At 44.3% G+C, this 19,419-nt stretch overlaps 1 protein-coding gene across 4 annotated transcripts in view; it reads left to right on the top strand.

Moving 5' to 3' along the window:
* The window catches only part of CTCFL (CCCTC-binding factor like), a 30,296-nt gene extending 11,347 nt beyond the window's left edge, over positions 1–18,949 (top strand). The window contains exons 7-12 of one of the 4 annotated variants that reach the window (XM_035298998.2): positions 1,359–1,479; positions 2,427–2,576; positions 4,405–4,565; positions 8,340–8,522; positions 12,739–12,859; positions 17,524–18,949. In XM_035298998.2, the coding sequence (XP_035154889.1) occupies positions 1,359–1,479; positions 2,427–2,576; positions 4,405–4,565; positions 8,340–8,522; positions 12,739–12,859; positions 17,524–17,669 (882 nt within the window). In that variant the 3' untranslated portion in view covers positions 17,670–18,949. Of the gene's footprint in view, positions 1–1,358; positions 1,480–2,426; positions 2,577–4,404; positions 4,566–8,339; positions 8,523–12,738; positions 12,860–17,520 lie in introns of all 4 variants that reach the window. The other 3 variants (XM_008996162.5, XM_035298997.3, XM_035298996.3) reach the window with 3 other exon arrangements.
* Positions 18,950–19,419: the final 470 nt, after the last annotated feature.

The raw sequence follows: 19,419 nt of genomic DNA, 5'->3' as shown, positions 1-19,419 counted from the left end.
TTCTTTGCTCATTTATACCACTTATGCTCTTCAGACTTTTCATGCTATATAGTTTTAAAGATTCTTTTCATTTTGCAAATATGCTTGGAGGCATTCACTTTTCTTCTAAAAATCTAAGCAGAATGTTTTGGCTTGGCTGTTGTTTTCCATTGTAAGCTGTTTGTTCTTGAGTGTTCCTTAGGCTTCTGTGCACTCATCACTGGGGAGGTAGGTGGAGTGTGGCATCCCTGGGTCACCAGCGGGACTGGTGTGGCTTCCTAACTTCTATAGTCCACATATAGTTGACAGTCCGATTTCCTGCTAGGGGTCGATAGGGGCCTGCCATACACAAATACAGAATAAGAACAGTTCTAGAAGGCAATAACCCAGTCAGGCAGTGAATGCTCAAATGGGAGGTGTTATGTTTTTTGCTATTTAACTGATTGCCTGGGATACGTAATTATTCAAATTAGAATTTAATTTCTTCTACTTAAAACTTAATTCTTCTTAGGAACCCACTGTCACATGGTCCGATGCTGAGTAGCCAGGGATGCCTTCCGCCACTCACACTGTTACCCTGGGGCCAGCCAGGGTGGAGTCTGCAGGACTTGTGACCATGAGGCAATACATACAGATGTCCCTCTATTAAAGAGCTAGGGTTTCATTCTTACTCTGTTTTTTGAGACATGGTCTCACTCTGTTACGCTGGTTGGAGTGCAGTGGCCTGACCTCCGCTCACTGCAGCCTCAGCCTCCCAGGCTCAAACAATCCTCCCAACCTCAGCCTCCCAGGTAGCTGGGACCACAGGCGTGCGCCACCATGCCCAGCTAATTTTTTATTTTTGGTAGAGGTCTTGCCATGTTGCCCAGGCTGGTCTCAAACTCCTAAGCTCAGGCAATCCACCCACCTCAGCCTCCCAAAATACTGGGATTACAAGTGTGAGCCACCATGCCTGGCAAGAGCTAGAGTTTCAAAATTTTCACTTTATGCAAGAAATAAAAATGTTTGCTGTTGTGCTTTTACAGTGTAATGTAAATTTCGTAACGATTGAGAATGTGTTGCCCTAGAAATGAAAATAAAGTCTGGTATGGCATTCAGCAGGTGGGCTTGAAGTGAAGCTGAATGCGAAAGCCTCTCAGAAGTGCTGCTCATTTTCCCTAAAGGAGCTTATACACACACACATCAAAGGAAATAAAATCGCCTATAACAGATGATTAAAAGTAATGACTCTTTCATGTTTTTTCAGTGAGTGAAATATGCTCTCATGCTCTGATGTTAAAAATCTGATTCATTGAAATCTCTTTTATAATGCTGATTAATGGAAGACACTGCAATTTTTAAGTTTCCATTGCAATGAACATCTTTTATGTATTTATTAGGCAAGTAAACTGAAGCGCCATGTTCGATCCCACACGGGGGAGCGCCCCTTCCAGTGTTGCCAGTGCAGCTATGCCAGCAGAGATACCTACAAACTGAAACGCCACATGAGAACGCACTCAGGTAAGGGCTCTGGCGCTGAAGGCCTGATATGTACAGTGTTAGCTCTTAAAGCAAGCTTTAAAAAATTACTTTTTATTGGCACAGTTAAAGTTCAAAGGTAAAAGTGGATTTTTGCATGCCCTTGGGATACGAGGATTTTGATCCGTACCTTTGAGTTTATTTAGCAGTAAGAGAGTCTGCATAGATACTGTGCTGCAACTCCACTGCGCAGAATAAAACACGAAGTATTTCCCTCCGTAGATTTTTCAGGTATTTAAAACAACTCCCAGCCAGGCACAGTGGCTCAAACCTACAATCCCAGCACTTTCGGAGGCCGAGGCAGGAGGATCACTTGAGTCCAGGAGTTTGAGACAAGCCTGGGCAACATAGGGAGACCCTGTCTCTACAAGTAATTTAAAAATTAGCCGGGCCTGGTGGTGCACACCTGTGGTCCCAGCTACTCGGAAAGGTGAAACAGGAGAATCACTTGAACCTGGGAGGTTGAGGCTGCAGTGAGCCAGGATCACTCTACCACACTCCAGCCTGGGTGACAGAGTGAGAACCCATCTCAAAAAAATAGAAAAAAGTAAATAAAAACATAATAAAAGTCAAATCCTTAATTCATTCTTCAACTTTAAGGCAAAACATAGGACAACACAGGTACTTGATGTCTGGTTGTGTAAAGAATACATTTATGGGCACTTCCTGGTTCTTCATACAACCCCATGGATGTGAATCATCTTGAACTTCTGCATTGCTACCAGATGCAGAGAAGTCGCGTCTCTGGTCGGTCCTGGACACAGCTGTACTTGACATAAGCTGTCTGGGCTTGACGGGGGAATCTCATGCTGACTGGGGGTTGTCCTGTGAGAAGGGGCAGCTTGGGGCAAAAGAAACGCTTTCAGCACAGGTGTCCTTTGGCAAGGATCAGGCCTGGAGGGGGAATCACTTTGTTTTCTACATCTCAGGTGAGAAGCCTTATGAATGCCACGTCTGCCACGCCCGCTTCACCCAAAGTGGGACCATGAAAATGCATACTCAGCAGAAACACAGCGAAAATGTCCCCAAACACCAGTGTCCCCATTGTGCCACCATCATTGCACGGAAAAGCGACCTACGTGAGTGTTCTAGTGCTCTTTCTTTTACTACAGTATCTGCTGGCTCTTTGGAGAGAGGCCCTATAAACCTGCAGAGTACTGGCCCTGACACTGGGATGCCTGGTCTTTGGGAGCTTCGCCCTGGGACGAATTTTCTTCCAGAGGTCCTTTTGCACCATCTGGTGGCCGGATCTCATAAGTGCATTTTACAGCATGTTTTTGGAATTCAGGCCTGTTCCCTATGTACATGCTAAGACCTTTCACAGATGGGTATTATTTCATTCCACATTCAGCCTGTTTTTCAGATTAGGACCCGAGGCTCAGAGACACAGAGAAACCTGCCTGGGAGTTACATGACCAAGGATGCTAGGAGGTGGCTGGATTCTGGGTTCCTATATATCAGTGCTCTCTCCGTGACACCCAGCCACCTTTTCTTAAACCCTGGCTATGGGACTAAAAAGTTTTGGGAGCAGAAGGTACAAAAGACACAGTTTTCCCCTTAGGACAGTCACTTGGGGAAAGGAGGCGAGTCTGTAATGTGTAATCTGCATCTATCATGGTGAGTCTTTTAACTGTCAGACCCCACACAGTGGGAGTGAGAATCCAGAGGGACTTGGAGCACCAGGCCTAGGAGAGCTGGGATTTGATGCTGCCTGTGGGGAAGCCAGCCAGAGTTGAGCAATGGAAGGGAAGATGTGGGTAAGCCTGAGTGAATGAGCCTCTTCTTGGTTTCAGGATTCTTGGGCCTCCCTTTTTCCATGATCTTATTTCTCTTTCCAAAATATATGACACTGTGATACGCAAAATATATTAGCAAAACAAAATATTTACCCTTTTGGCCAAAGAAATTTTGGAGATAAGATGAACTTTTCGAAAACTTTTCTGAAAGGCGAAGGGTGTTTTGCAAAGTCTTAACTTTTATTTTTCATCTGGACCATTTTGTTACTGTTGCCATAGATATTAGCACATCACAAAACACAGCCCAGTGGGGCATAAGTGTACCCAGTTGCTAGACTCTTTTGACACCATGGCAAAGTAACACAGTTTGTATCCGTCTCATGCCAGTGGGTGATACACTTTGAATAGCCTGTAAGATGCTTTATAAACACATTAGTTCTTCCTTCCCATGGCTATATGAGAATTCAAGCTCTCTAAATGTGTGAGTCACTGTGGGTAAAGTGGAATACCTCTATCTTGCGTCTATCAATTGTCATTTGGTTTCTTACACAAATATCACAAAGCCATTCTTTAGACTTAGATGAGCAAAACTTACCCTAGAGTATATCCAGCCAGACCTTACTGGGTCCCTCAGGTTAATTTTAACATAGGAAATAACAGGGCACTGACTTCTAATAATGTATGGTTTTTTTACAGTAAAATAAAGATGTTGTATCTTTTTATATAAATCCACCTTAACATCATCCTAAAATCCACCTACCCCACAATATGGTAGTTCTCAAAGTGCTTTGGTAAATGCACATTTTAGGTCCAGTATGATATACCTTATATAACATTTAACTCCATTTGAAAGAGTATTAAAATGATATTTCAGCATTCTGTTCATTTAGAGCAGTGATTCTCAACTGGGAATGTTTTACCCCCCAGAGGGCATGTAGTGATATCTAGAGGTACTTTGGCTTTCACAACTGGGGAGGAAGAGTTGTTGCTGGCATCTGGTAAATGAAGACCAGGAATGATCCTTAACATGCTACAGTGCACAGGATAGCCCACCCCGCCCTTCCCAGGAAGGAACTAGCATGTTCCGGTGCCAAGGCTGAGAAACCTCCATGTAGAAGAGAGGGGAAGCAGGGCAACACTCTTGAAGTAGATAATGTTCTGTCTGTTTCAGGTGTCCATATCCGCAACTTGCATACTCATAGTGCTGCAGAGCTGAAATGCCGCTACTGTTCTGCTGTCTTCCATGAACGCTTTGCCCTCATTCAGCACCAGAAAACTCATAAAAATGAGAAGAGGTTCAAGTGTGAACACTGCAGTTACGCCTGCAAGCAGGTATTGTACTTTACTTAATTTGGAGAGACAGTGGTGCGTGGAAGAATGGAGAGTTGGGATGGGATTCGCTACCACTTTGAAAATACTGAGAAAGGTCAGAATAACTAGAAAGCAACTGTGAGCCAGTCATTCGAAATAGCAGTTCTTAAAGTATGTTCACATACCCCCAGAGGTCCCTGCAATCAACTAGGGGCCCACAAGAGCCAAGCCCTTGTTAGGATAATGGAAAGGTGTCATTTGCCCTTTTGAGACATTGACATTTGTACTTTCGGTGCCAAAGTAGTGGTGGTCCTTAGCCCAAATCAAGGCAGTGACACCCAGTGGAACAGGTTGTTGCAGTATTCCTCACCTTCACACACTGGCAGCAAAAATAAAGGGCAGTTTTATATGACAGTGTCCTCGAATAAGCAGCAAAAGTTGTTAACTTTATTCAATCTTGACCTGAAATACTCTCTTTTAAATATTCTTTGTGATGAGATGAGAAGCTGGCATATGTCCCTCCATCATCTGAAGCCTGGAGGGAAAGCACTTGGGGCTTGGTTGAGTTTCCAGCTCAATTAGCCACTTTCTCAGTGAATGTCATTTTCACTGAGAAAGGAACAAGATAAACGAACTTTACTTACTCAGTCATTGGGTGTTGGTGGACTTTTTTTTGAAAATGAACAACATAGGCCAGTCACAGTGGCTCACACCTGTAATCCCAGCATTTTGGGAGGCCAAGGCAGGTAGATCACAAAGTCAGGAGTTCGAGACCAGCCTGGCCAATATGGTGAAACCCCATCTCTACTAAAAAATACAAAAATTAGCTGGGTGTGGTGGTACACACCTGTAATCTGAGCTACTTGGGTGGCTAAGGCAGGAGAACCACTTGAACCTGGGGGGAGGAGGTTGCATTGAGCCGAGATCATGCCACTGCACTCTAGCCTGTGTGACAGACTGAGACTCCGTCTCAAAAAAAAAAAAAGGAAAGAAATGAAGAATGTGAGCCTGCCCTTGCAAGGGAAACACATATGACCAATGATGCAATTTCACTTTTCAAGAGAAAAATCAGAATTCAAATTTTGGAAAATGTATATTTACCATTACAAGCTTTACAGTGTTCTAATACTTAAGATTTTTCTGATAAGATTGGAGTGATTTTTAAAAGCAATTTTTATATTGTGTAATGAAATATGTCGGTATTTAGAAGATCTGTATAACTCAGTAAACCAGTATTTTCCAAATGACCAGTCCATGATGTTACAGACTCAAGCACAGGTAAAAGATCCATTCAAAGTAAAAGATAAACCAAGAGATTTTAATGTCATAGAGGAGAACAAGTTTATTGACAGGGTTTCAGATTCCACATTGCAACCCATGGTTAAGAAATTACATGGCCAGACATACTGGCTCACACCTATAGTCCCAACACTTTGGGAGATCAAGGAGGACAGATCTCTTGAACTCAGGAGTTCAAGACCAACCTGGGCAACATAATGAGACCCCATCGCTACAAAAAAAAAATACAAAAATTAGCTGGGTTGATGGTGCCTATCTGTATAGTCCTACCAGCTACTCAGGAGGCTGAGGTTGGAGGATCACTTAAGCCCAGGAGGTTGAGATTGCAATAAGCTGTGTTCCTACCACTGTACTCCAGCCTGGGCAACTGAGTGAGACTCTAAAAAAAGATATTACTACTCACTGAGTTTTGGTATAATAGTGGAGAAAGAATGCCCACAGTTATTTGGAAGAGCCAGTAAAATGTTGCTCTCTTTTCAAACTACGTGTCTATGAGAGCAGATTTTCTTTTCACTTAACATACTCAGTGGACTGATGGAAGAGCAGAGATAGGAATCCATTTGAATGCTTTGAATGGAGTTGTCAGACTTAGCAAATAAAAATATGGTACACCTAGTGACATTTGAATTTCAGACAACAGTTTTTTATTTATTTATTTATTTTTTTAAAGACGGGGTTTCACCATGTTGGTCAGGCTGGTCTTGAACTCCCAGCATCAGGTGATCCGCCCACCTTGGCCTCCAAAGTGCTTGGATTACAGGCGTGAACCACCCCTCCCAGCCATGAATAGTTTTATATACAAGTATGTTGCAGCCTGTATTGTAACTGGCAACCTTATCTATTAAGACAGACATTAGGTTAGTTTTGTTTTGAAAAATAGATAATATAATTTTACAGAAATAATATGTAGCTGGTTTGTTGTTATTTTTAAATGAGTTGATAAACTTTTATTTTTCAAAATCCATTAGAATTCCTCAGTTTTGCTAAGAAAGTAAATACTAATACATGCCATCTGTATAAATAAAAGCTCTTCAGAGGCCACAGTAATTTTTTAAAGTATAAAAGGTCCTAAGACTCAAAGTTTGAAAACCAAATCACTGCTTTGAAGCACTGCAAGCTATTGGTTACCGAAGGTGAAAATCAGTGCTTACTGTGTTTTGAAATGTGGGCTGTAAACTGTAAATGCTTTGAATAAAGGAAAAAGAGTTTTTCTGGTAGATTTTGAACAAAGAATTTTCTGAGGTCCCATGCTCAGATTTGTTCAAATGAAGTAGGAGGGCTTCCTGAAAGATGGGTAAGACTTAAAGAGGATGAGGGGCCTGGAGCAGGCACACCTCGGGTGTGTGGGAGCAGAGAGCAGCTAGCCATGCTGAGGCCGCAGGCAGAGGCTCGGAGCACTGTGGGGCACTCCGGGCTGCTGCGGTCCCAAAGAGCCAGGCTCGCAGAAGGCAGACCAGAGATTCTGTCCTAAAGGAGGTGATGAGCTGAAAGCTGTGTGTGGAAGAGGGTGTTCAGTGAATTGGCTGAAAGAAAAATTAGAAGAAAGACCAGTAATTAGGTTATTGACAGTAATGCAGAAAAGACCAAATATACATTTAATCCAAATAATCATCGCATTTTAAATAAAACAAAATGTATACTTTTGCCTGACTTCATACGTATTTTTGTCTTGATTTCCCAAATTATTTTCTCCTGTCTAAGCTAAAATCTCTGTTTAGGCCAGTTACAGTGGCTCACACCTAAATCCCAGCACTTTGAGGCTAAGGCAGGAGAATACTTGAGGCTAGGAGTTTGAGACCAACCGGGACAACATAGTGAGAACCTGCCTCTACAGAAATAAAAAGTGAGCTGAGCATAGTGGCACACACCCACTGTCCCAGCTACTCAGGCAGCTGAGGTGGGAGGATCACTTTGGCTCTGGAGTTTGAGATTGCAGGGAGCTGATTGTGCCACTGTACTCCAGCCTGGGTGACAGAGCGATACCCTGTCTCAGAAAAAAACTGGTATTAAGATCTGTTAGATACTATTGGGAAGTAAATGGAAAAATGTTTAGATACTTAACATATTGCAACCCCAAATGCCTGCTGAATTTAAACTCTGACATTTGATTTTTAAGTTTGCAGGTTCTATTTGTCCTTTGTAAACTCAGGTAATTGCAAATAATTGTATAGAAGGATGACTCCCAGTACGTGAGGGAACAAGCAACCATCCTTTCACGCCCTGATGTGTGTATTCCCACATCCCCAGTTGGATTGGAGAGCCAGCAAGGAATTCACGGCAAGACCTTTATCACTTGCTGATGCCGCATACAAGTTTGTTTCCTAGACAGCACATCCTGTGAGTGCTGCCCTGTTGAGAATGTGTTTGCAGTAATTCTGCTTAATAATGGACTCATCTTTGGGGAGGGAAATAAAAGGTAATGTACAATAAATAATGTCTAATGTGGAAAAAGACATTTTGAACTAGACAAGCTGCTTTCTTCCCCTTCCCTCTTAGGCACGTCATATGACTGCTCACATTCGTACCCACACTGGAGAGAAACCGTTCACCTGCCTTTCCTGCAATAAGTGTTTCCGACAGAAGCAACTTCTAAAGATTCACTTCAGGAAATACCACGATGCCACTTTCATCCCAGCTGTTTACAAATGCCCCAAGTGCGACAAAGGCTTTTCCCGCTGTGTAAGCTTATTTAAGTCACCATAAAGCCCCTGTGGAAAGATCCCTCTATCTCAGGAGGACAGTGTCAGACCAGGAGAGTTTAAACCTGGTTATAGAAACCTGCCAGGACTTCAGGAGCATCTGTCATGCCTTAGGAAAGTGGTTATTAGTTTTTTAAAATCATAAAATTCTTGAAGAATCCTATGAAAGTGTGGTCTCCTCATCCCCTAAAATAAAAGGACAATCCAACAAACAAAATCTTACAAATAGTTTTAGAGAGTTATCAGACTCCCCAAAGAGCCCCAGCTTCTAGAGTAATATTTTCAAATTGTTCCAGTGAACTAGATTTAGGCTACTTGACAGAGAGAATGCAATTTTCACACATTTCTCAGATGTCCCTAGAATAATGTTACTGGTATCTATAATCCCAGCTATTTGGGAGGCCAAGGTGGGAGGATCACTTGAGGCCAGGAGTTTGAGATCAGCCTGGACAACATAAGGAGATCCCCCCATCCCTCCAAAAAAATTAGCTGGGTGTAACAGTGTACCCCTGTAGGCCTAGCTGCTGAGGAGACTGACACGGGAGGACCACTTGAGCCCAGGAGTTGGAGGCTGCAGTGAGTCACGGATGCACCACTGCATTCTGGCCTCGAAAATAATTTTCCTGTCTCTAAAATAATTTTTTAAATTAAAAAAAAAGAATAATGCTGTTGGTACTGGGCTAAGCAATACATTTATGGTGTTATTCTGTTAGGTATTGTATTGGTTATCTATTTCTGCATGACAGATTACCTCAAAATGGAGTGGCTTAAAACCACAAACATTTGTCATCTGATAGTTTCTGTGGGTTGGGAACTTGGGAGTGGCTTAACTGGGTGGTCCTGGTTCAGGGTCACTCCTGAGGTTGCAGTTAGGGTGTCCACTAGGCTGTATCATCTGAAGGCTGGACTGGGGCCAGAGGCTCTGCTTCCACCATAGCTGCACCCACCACAAGCTGCTGGCCCAGGTCTCTCAGTTCCTTGCCACAGGGACTTCTCTGCAGGGCTGCTTGAGTGTCCTCCTGACTCAGAGCAAGTGAGAGAGTGCAAGCAGGAAGCCACAGTGCCTTTGGCAATCTAGTCTTAAATAGCACAACAGCCAGGTATGGGGGCTCACACCTGTAATCGCAGTACTTTGAGAGGCCAAGGCAGGCAGATAATTTGAGGCCAGGAGATTGAGACCAGCCAGGCCAACATGGTGAAACCCTGTCTCTACTAAAAAAAAAAAAAATTAGCCAGGTGTGGTGGTACATGCTTGTCATCTCAGCTACTTGGGAGGCTGAGACAGGAGGATCAGTTGAACCTGGGAGATGGAGGTTGCAGTGAGCTGAGATGGCACCGTGGCCTCCAGCCTGGGTGACAGGGCAAGACTCTGTCTCAAAAAAAAAAAAAGTGGCACATTACTTCTAGTCACAAGAAATGAATCATGGAGTCCCACCTACACTCAAGGAGTGGGGAATGAAGTTTCTTTTGAAATGAAGAGCATCAAAGAATTTTAGGACATTTAAAAACCACTGCACATGGCTAGCTAGATCCCTGGACCATGCAGGCTTCAGCCTAACTTTATAAAAGTTTTATAAAAGTTGAATTTTCTGAAGTTGACCATTTTTAAAAAATCTTTCTTCTTAAAACAGTAGTGTAGTTGTGTTTGTCTGAGTGGCACAATGGGATAGTTCTGAAATGTCAACCCTATTAGTTTAAAATTTCAAATAAAAGCAGAGGCAGTGCTCCCAAAACAGTGTCGCTCATTCTAAAATTATAAAGAGTTAAAATTAGCGAGTAGAATTATAAAGAGAAGAAACTGTCCTTTGGTGCAAGAAATAAAATGTAGAGAAAAGAACCAGTCTGTTTCATGCTGTCCCTCAGAACGTAAAATCAGAAGTTTTGAAACTCCTATTCAAGAAAGCATGTTTGGACTTAAATCTAGAATATAAAAAGAAGTCTCGTAACTCAGTAAATAGACAGATACCCAATGAAAAACAGATAAAGTGTCTAAATAGACCTTTCTCCAAAGAAGACATACAGCTGGCCAATAAGCACAGCGTCATCAATCACCAGGGCAACACAAATCAGTTTCTGCCATGACTTCTTGAGTCTGCCCTTGTATCACAGAAGCAGCTGTGGGTGCAGTTTGTAAATGAATAGACCTGGCTGTGTCCCAGTAAAACTTGCTTTCTTTCAGAAACAGTTGGCAGCCAGATTTGACACACTGGTCATCATTTGCCAACTCCAGTGTCTAAGCATAAAATGGAAGTTTAAACAACCTGTTACATCGCCCCCACTTAGCACAAATTCTTCCTCCTCATCACAAACGCAGACCGTCCTGTTAAGCACAGTGGGAAAATCAAAGTGGAAACCAGGCAAGATGTTTTGTATGATTTCAAATTTAAACACCCATTACCAGTTTTTTACTTTTGTCTGGGACCCTTTCAAAAAGTGAAAATTTTCTAATGTAAATTATCCTAAGTGTTCATTAGATGAGACGATGTCACGAATAGGCTTGACTAGAAGTGTTTGACTTTCATTCCTGAATGCTGTATACAGTTTCATAACTGCTGCCCATGACCTCTGCCCAGTAGCTTTGAGAGAGAAGCTAACAGAATAGTAAAATCTTTATGGTATGTGGTTGATGGTTATAAAATTAACTGATGTATTGAATTTTTGGTTCAACATCAGTCTTCACTTTCAAGAGCAGAAGTATTCTAGAAAAATAAACTTTGTCTTCTCATTGATTTCTATTGTTTAAAAAATACTTAAAGCAAGCTAGTATTTGACTAGACCTAAACACAGCAGAAAGGGTCACCTTTAAACATCATCATTTTTGTGCAAGATTATCAAAGGTCCATGCTACCCGGTTTTCCCAAAACCTGTCTCTTTGTGCGTTTTTCAGTAAATTCGGTGAAGCCAACTCTTGTCGTAGAACCAAACTGGGATGTGCTTTCCTAGTGCAGTAAGACCAGATATCCACACCACAGTTTGCAGCAGAAGAGAGGAAGGTGTTTATTTGCAGGGCGCCAGGCAAGCAGAAACTGCAGACAAAATCGTAAATCATTGCATGCAGGATCCATCGCCCTGAAAGGCTCAGATACCTTGCGGCAGGAGCTTACAGGTTGTAGGTAGATTCAGAGACTCTGGTTTGCAATTGGTTAAGGAAGAGAAATTTTGTTTAAAATGTTGGGGTCAACAGAAAAGAATGTTAGCTCTGGTTCGTGGGCATGACCTCCTCCAGGCCTCTCAGTAGGAAATTAAGAACAAAATTAGAACAGATTTAGCAATGGTCAGATTTCAGCCCCCAGTTCCCCCTTACCTTAGGTCTACCTGCCAGGGGATCTGTTTGGTAAAGATCCAGGTTTCCAAAAAACAACTCAGGGGCAGACGTTAAGATACTGTCTTGGCTGGTGCAGTGGCGCACACCTGTAATCTCAGCACTTTCGGACGCCAAGGCAGGTGGATCACTTGAGGTCAGGAGTTTGAGTCCAGCCTGGCCAACATAGTGAAACCCTGTCTCTACCCAAAATACAAAAATCCGCTGGGTGTGGTGGCACACACTTGTAGTCCCAGCTACTTGGAAGGCTGAGGCAAGAGAATTGCTTGAATCCAGGATGTAGAGGTTGCAGTGAGCCAAGATCATGCCACCATACTCCAGCCTGGGGAACAGAGCGAGACTCCATCTCAAAAAGAAGCTGCTACCGTAGGTTTCTGTCAGGGCATCGAACACCCTGAGTTTAGCTTCCTTGGCTATTGTTTTAGGTTCCCATTACCTTTTCCTTTCTTTTTTTTTTTCTGCAGCCTCGACCTCCCGGACTGAAGCGATCCTCCCACCTCAGCCTCATGAGTAGCTGGGATCTCAGGGTACATGCCACCACAGCTGGCTGATTTTTTTTTTTATGTTTTATCTTTTGTAGAAATGGGGTCTCACTGTGTTGCCCAGGTTGGTCTCAGACTCCTGGGCTCAAGCAGCCCTCCCTCCTTGGCCTCCTAAAGCACTAGGATTACATATGTGAGTCACCATGCCCAGCCTCCTTCTTGCTAATCAGGTTTCTTATTCACTCCTCAGGGCTAGCAAAGTACCTGGAGTTTCCTTCAAAATAACTCAGGATGTTCCTTTATTTCCATGTTTGGGGGTCCCCACAGGCCCCTGGAGGGGTTACCTGCTCCATCTCACTTGCCTTGTGTGTTCTGTGTCAATTCTCCGGCAGAGTAACATGCGTAGACACTTGGAGAAGTGTGGCTCAGGGCAAGCGAAGGCAGCTGCTTCAGGAAAAGGAAGAATCAGAAAGAGGAAGCAGCCTGTCCCGAAGGAGGCCTCGAGGAGAGACGGTACTGATTTTATGCGGATTTGTTTTTAACACGGCAGTGCTTTTCTCTGGTTGTAAATGTCCTGGGTACCAAGTATTACTGTGCGGGGGACGTGTCCAGAGCCCCTGTTTGTCTACCAGCTGGTCCTACCAGGTGACTTGTGCCAGGCCTTTCAGAATGGCAGTGAGCATAGCGTGAGAAAGTCAGTGTGAGAGCCCCATGCAGGTCCGTGTGCAACCCCCACCCCCAGGAGCCCTCTTCCATCACGTTGGACTGTCACCTGCAGCTACGGGGACTGTTCTGGGCTGTTGCAGGAGATGACCACAAACTGGGTGGCTTGGGACAATGGAAATTGATTTTCAAAAAGCTCTAGAGGCCAGAAATTCTCAATCCAGGTGTGGGCAGGGCCTCCCTCCCTCTGGGGACCTAGGGGAGGGTCCTTCCTGGCCTCTTGCAGCTCTCGTGGCTCTGGCGTGCCTCAGTTTATGGCCACATCCTCCAGCCTGTGCCTTTGTCTTTTTGTAGCTCTCTCCTCTCTTCTATGTCTGGGCCTTCTCTTCTGCCTCTTACAAAGACATTTGTCACTTAGGATTTAGGAATTTAGGACTTCTTCTTTTGAAAAAAGGAGGTCAGCTATGGGGCTTAGGATATGGACATATCCTTTTAGGGACCACCATCCAGCCCCCACAGCCATCACCCTCTGGCTTCAGGGAGCTGAAGTGAGTTTCCAGGTTGGCGCGAAGCTGGGCCCTGTCCTGTGTGTCCTGTGCATGGCTCTGCTGTAAGAGGGGCAGACCCGACACCTGCACAGGTGAACACCTGCTCTCTTTAGCTTCTCCGCTCCTTTCCTTTGAGGACCTTAGAAGCTGAGATGATTGGAGACCATCCAACCTCACAGCACGAGCACGCGCCCCACGTTCTGATTCCAGCCTCAGTCTCTGCCTTGAGAATTTACCACATATGACAGCTGCCCTCCACCTGCCTTCCCTCAAGAGTTGCCAGATCAGATAGAGGATGCCCAGCTCAATCTGAATTTCAGATGAACAGTGAATCATTGTTCAAATGTGTCCCGCACATTATTTGGGATATGCTTACACCAAAAAAAAAAATGTCCATTATTTATCTGAAATTCAAGTAGAAGCAGGCGTCCTGCAGTCCCTTCTGCTGCCTCTGTGCGGAGTCAGTTCTGGGTCCCTGGTTCCAGCCGCTCTGTCCGCAGGCCACACTTGCCCACTCTTTCTGTGTGTCTCACCATCTGGCAAATCCCTAAGCCTCAGTGTGCCCCAGGCCTGCCTTTCCCATGCCTGTGTCACATAGCCAGGCCCTGTCTGGCAGGGCAATGGTGAGCCTGAGGGGTCCCAGGCAGTGCCCCGTTGCTCAGCTCAGCAGGAACTCTCCAGAATCAGCACCCTCCTTTCTCCTCCAGGGGTCAGCAGTTACCATTGACAGTGCATGTGAGTCCCTTCTTATCCTGACCACTGCCCTCTGCTGGGGGCACTGTCATCTGTCTGGCAGGGAGAGAGCTGTACCGAAGGGTGGGGACGAGCCTGCTCGGGCACCCAGGTCCTGGAGGGTGAGGCTGTGACCAGACCCCAGAGACCTCATACTGGACCTCAGCATCAAAAATTTTCTACTGATTTCCAATGAGCTCCTTCATCCCTAACTCCCAGCCCCTGCCTCCCTCCCTCTGGGTGGAGGCCTTGCTGACTGCACCAGCAGATGGGCTCTGCTGCCTGCTGCCCCTGGCACTCCTGTTTCCTCTCACTCCCAGCCTGAGTTCCCGCCATCCTCTGCCAGCTCCTGGGGCTTCTCCATCCGGCCCCATGGGCACAGGGCTGTCCACAGGGCTCATAGGGTCAGATCAGAAGAAAAATCAGTGTCACACTGATGGGTATCAAGTAATGGATGCAGCCTGGATTCCATTTGTCTTTATACCAATAATGTAAAATATCAATTTTCATATTTTTTTAATGGAGGAAGGGGCTGGAGGAGCCACTCCTTCCATCCGAGGCCACTTCTGCCTCTGAGTCTGGAACCCACCCCCCAGATCGGCAGCTTTATGACCCCCACTCAACCTCCTCAGCCAACTCATCCCTCCTGGCCTGCCCTTACCCATCAGCCTTAAATGTGCTCCATGTCTTCAGAAAAATAAAAGCACTTGGCGCGACCGCCCACCTGGTCCCCTGCTGCCCCTCCTGTGCACTTCACGCTTATTTGGTTATTTAATAAGCACCAGACTTCCACCTGCAGCACACTGCAGGCTCCTCCCAGGTGGGCCTGGCCCATTAGGTCTGTCCCCAGCGCCTGGTGTCAGGCCTGGCCTTAGCAGTGCTCATGAAGCCACCACTTATTGAATAAACAAGTGAATAATACGCACAGTCCTTTATTGGAGAAGACAGACCAGTGAAATGTGATTCAGCTGGTCCGCTCACATTGTGGAGATCCGAGGCCAGGTTACCGGCTGCCTGTGCTCTAAGTCAGGTCAGACCCTAAAATGTCCATGGGAAAATGTGACTTCTGCACTCATTAGACACCTAGAGGCACCTCTGCAGTTCTCCCCATCTTCACACCTCAATGTAGTGGTTTTTAATTATCTCTTAAATGAAACCTCTAGAAGACCAAGTGATTTGGGGTGAATTTTGAAAATGCCACCCTCAGTCGGTGATATTTTTGCTGTCGAGAAGAGTTGAGAAGGCTCTCATGGGCTTAAAACCTGCTGATAGGAATGGTGTTGTTCAGTATGCAGACTTCTCATATTTTTATGGTCAGCAGTGATAGCCAAGCAAGTGTGAATTAAGGCAAATAACCTGGCAAAAAATAGGACTGAATTTGCATTTCAGGGTTTTTACAGCCTGTGTCATCCAGATAATTGTCTCATTTCTGCATCTGCTCTGCGGGTGCACCAGCCTGCAGCACCTTTCCAATTCCTTGATGGATCTCGTCGCGTTACAATCTGATGGCATCAATGTGTGTGTGTGTGTGTGTGTGTGTTTAGACAGTTTCACTTTGTAGCTCAGGTGTGATCTTGGCTCACTGCAACCTCTGCCTCCTGGGTTCAGGTGATTCTCATGCCTCAGTCTTCCAGGGAGCTGGGATTATAGGTGCCTGCCACCACGCCTGGCTAATTTTTGTATTTTTTTTTTTTAGTAGAGATGGGGTTTTACCATGTTGCACAGGCTGGTCTCAAACTCCTGACCTCAAGTTCTCTGCCCACCTAGACCTCCCAGAGTGAGCCACTGTGCCTGGCCTGATGGCCTGTTTTGTGGACCTCAGTGTTTTTTTTCATATCTAAGAACTGGGTCTTCTTGTCCCCCCGCCATCCCCCACCCAGAAATACTTCAAGGAAACACAGGCAAAAATATCTTCAGACAACTTAAAACTGACATGAGGCAATAGCGTTCTTCAGTGTGGTGCTCTATGGGTGTTCGGGGAAGTCATTTGGAAGATAAATAGAGCAGAGGTTCCCAACCCCCAGGCCATGGACCTGTGGCCTGTTAGTAACAGAGCCTCACAGCAGAAGGGGAGTGGTGGGTGAGCGAGCGAAGCTTCATCTGTATTGACAGCCACTCCCCATCGCTCGCATGACCCCCTGAGCTCCACCTCCTGCCAGATCAGTGGCGGTGTTAGAGTCTCGTAGGAGCGCACACACTGTTGTGAACTGCACATGCGAGGGATCTAAGTTGTGTGCTCCTTATGAGAATCTAATTCCTGATGGTCTGTCACTGTCTCCCATCACCCCCAGAGGGGACCATCTAGTTGCAGGAAACAAGCTCAGGGCTCCCATCGATTCCACATGATGGTGAGTTGTATAATTATTTCATTAATATAATAGAAATAAAGTGCACAATAAACATAATGTGTTTGACCCATCCCGAAACCAACCCCCTCAACCAGTCCATGGAAAAACTGTCTTCCATGAAACTGGTCCCTGGTAATGAAAAGGTTGGGGGTTGACTATGGGTCAGCTCACAGTGGCCTGTTTAAAACTCTCTTAAGTCGTGCAGACTGGCTCCTGAGCTGCTGGAGGGGGAATGAGTTCTAGGTACACACCTGGCGTTGGCCCCAGCATCCCTAGCAGAATGGGTGACTCAGAATCAGTACTCAGTATATGTTGATTGGCCAAAGGGACCAATGTCCTGTGAGCAGCTGGCTTACTGCAAGTAGGCAGCATCATTCCACGGGCTCAGGGATGAGACTTAGGTGAGCAGCTCAGCCACGATATCAATCTCTATGATCCACCTCGATAGAAATCTGTAAGTTCCTCGTTCACCTACAGCAGCTGTTGTCAGCTGGGAGTTACTGTGCCCCCCTGTCACCTGCAGGGGACACTGGTAATGTCTGGAGACATTTTTATGGTTTCTGCAGTTGGAAAGGAGGGTGCTACTGGCATCTAGTGGTAGAGGCCAGGGTCGCTGCTAACATCCTACACTGCCCAGAACAGCACCCCGCCCCCAGCAGACAGCTCTCTGGCCCCAAGCATCTGTAGTGCTGAGGTCGAGAAACCCTGACCGAAGGCAGTAGTTAGATGAGACTAGTACTGTCTTTTCAGTTAGATTGCTTTCTACCATGCTTGCTGCTGTGATAAAATTTAAGTGATAGTTTCCAAAATATGTTTGCACGGTTTAATAATTCCAGTTCCTTGGCTTTCTGATAAATTTGCTCATCCTGGGCTTTTTCTCAAGAAGCTGCTGCTGAGGAGGCTTCCACCACGAAGGGAGAACCTTTCCCAGGGGAGACGCTGCCTGTCGCCTATGGAGAAACCACAGCCAGAGTCAAAGATGACATGGATGAAGTGACCTGTGAAATGCTCCTCAACATGCTGGATAAGTGAGAGAGATTCAGGCTGCCTGTTCACTGCCCCTAATTTCTAAGGCAATCTATAGAAGTTTAGCATTTACTTTGAAACAATTAAGTTCATGACAATGAATGAATGCAAGTTTGAAGTAGTGCCTAGAATTGTTTTCCTGTTTTTAGCTGGATATTTCAAAGAAACATTGCAGGTGTTTTATCAAATCTTAAACCTTGAACGAGAGGGTAACACCTCAAACCTATGAATGTATTCCTTGGTGTTGGCAAGGTGGTCCACAATGAATGAGGAATAATTTTTGGATAATAGTCACTTCAAAGTAGTCTAGAGCAGCTAGTGCTTCAACAGCCAGAGCCGGACATTTTTATGTTTTATGGGTACACCCACGATATTTCTAATAGTATGATTTTAAACGTTAAAGACGAATTTTATATTTTTTATACAAATGAATTTTCTACAAAATTTAAAGCTACCATAATGCTTTTAATTAGTTCTAAATTCAATCAAAAAAGTGTTTTAGTGTTATAAAAAGTAAAAGTGAGTAGGGAATGAAAAACTACCCTAGAAAGTAAGGAATCAATCTGTTTTACTTTGGTATTGGTAGCAAGGTCCACCTTTATAGTTTTGGAGTCTCTCTTAATTATGTTCCTTGGCAGGTATGAAATTGCCTGGTTACATTCCATTATTGCTTATTAGTATTTCACTTCATAATGCTTTTTTCTTCTAAAACTACTTTTTTTATATTTTTAAAATAATTGGCAGAGTGAGAAGAAACATAAAAATCAGATAATGAAACTGTGAACCTGTAAGGAATTTGCACTTTTTCATAACATCCAATGATTAGTGAGTATTTCTCTTTTGCCATTTGACAAGATTTTTCCCACCCTCGAGCAGCATGAGAGATGCCCCTTTAGCACTTGAAATCAGTATCTACCTTTATATGGAGCCAGATTTTTCTTCTTTGCTTAGTTCAGCAGTTTCTTTTGCTGCAAACCTCTCTCTACCCCTGTGTTTTAAGATCATTGATAGGTCCTAAATTCAAATTCTTAAGATATGGATCTGTTACTGAAAATATCACAAATTCAGAAGCTCTATACAATGTGAATATGTGGAAATAATTTCCCAGCAGGAAGAGCATTATTCTCTTTGTACCAGCAAATAATTCAACTCAATTCACGTAAGATTTAAATTCTGTGGGCTGTAGTATGTCATCATTGTAACTGTTTGAATTTTTGCAATGGTTTATTTTTTTACTGTTATTTAAAGATGTTTTACATAATTCAATAAAATGAAATGACTTAAAATTGCTATCTTTGTTATATGTCAGTCCTGGTCCTTAAAAATGCCTTCTTTGTCTGGAGAGAATGTGGAGAAATTGGAACCTCTGTGCACTGTCGGTGGGAATGTGAAATGCTGCAGCCACTCTGGAAAGTAGTATAGCAATTTCTCCAAAAAAAATGGAAATAGAATTAGTATATGAACCACCAGCCCCACTTCCAGATAGACTGGATACCCGAAAGAACTAAAAGCAGGGACTCCGAGAGATGTTTGCACATCCATGCTTATAGCAGCATTGCAAAGGTGGAAACAACCCAAATTCCATCGACAGGTGAATGGATAAACACAATGTGGTATATACATGCAGTGGAATATTATGCAGCCTTAAAAAGGAAGCCCTGAAACGTGCTGCAACATGGGTAAACCTGGAGGACATTATGCTGAGTGAAATCAGCTAGTCACAAAAGGACAAATACCTTATAGGAGGTATCTAGGG

The sequence above is a fragment of the Callithrix jacchus genome, chromosome 5, assembly GCF_049354715.1.
Source record: "Callithrix jacchus isolate 240 chromosome 5, calJac240_pri, whole genome shotgun sequence".
In the NCBI taxonomy this organism is placed as follows: domain Eukaryota; kingdom Metazoa; phylum Chordata; class Mammalia; order Primates; family Cebidae; genus Callithrix; species Callithrix jacchus.
This window is presented reverse-complemented; position numbering and strand designations above follow the sequence as displayed.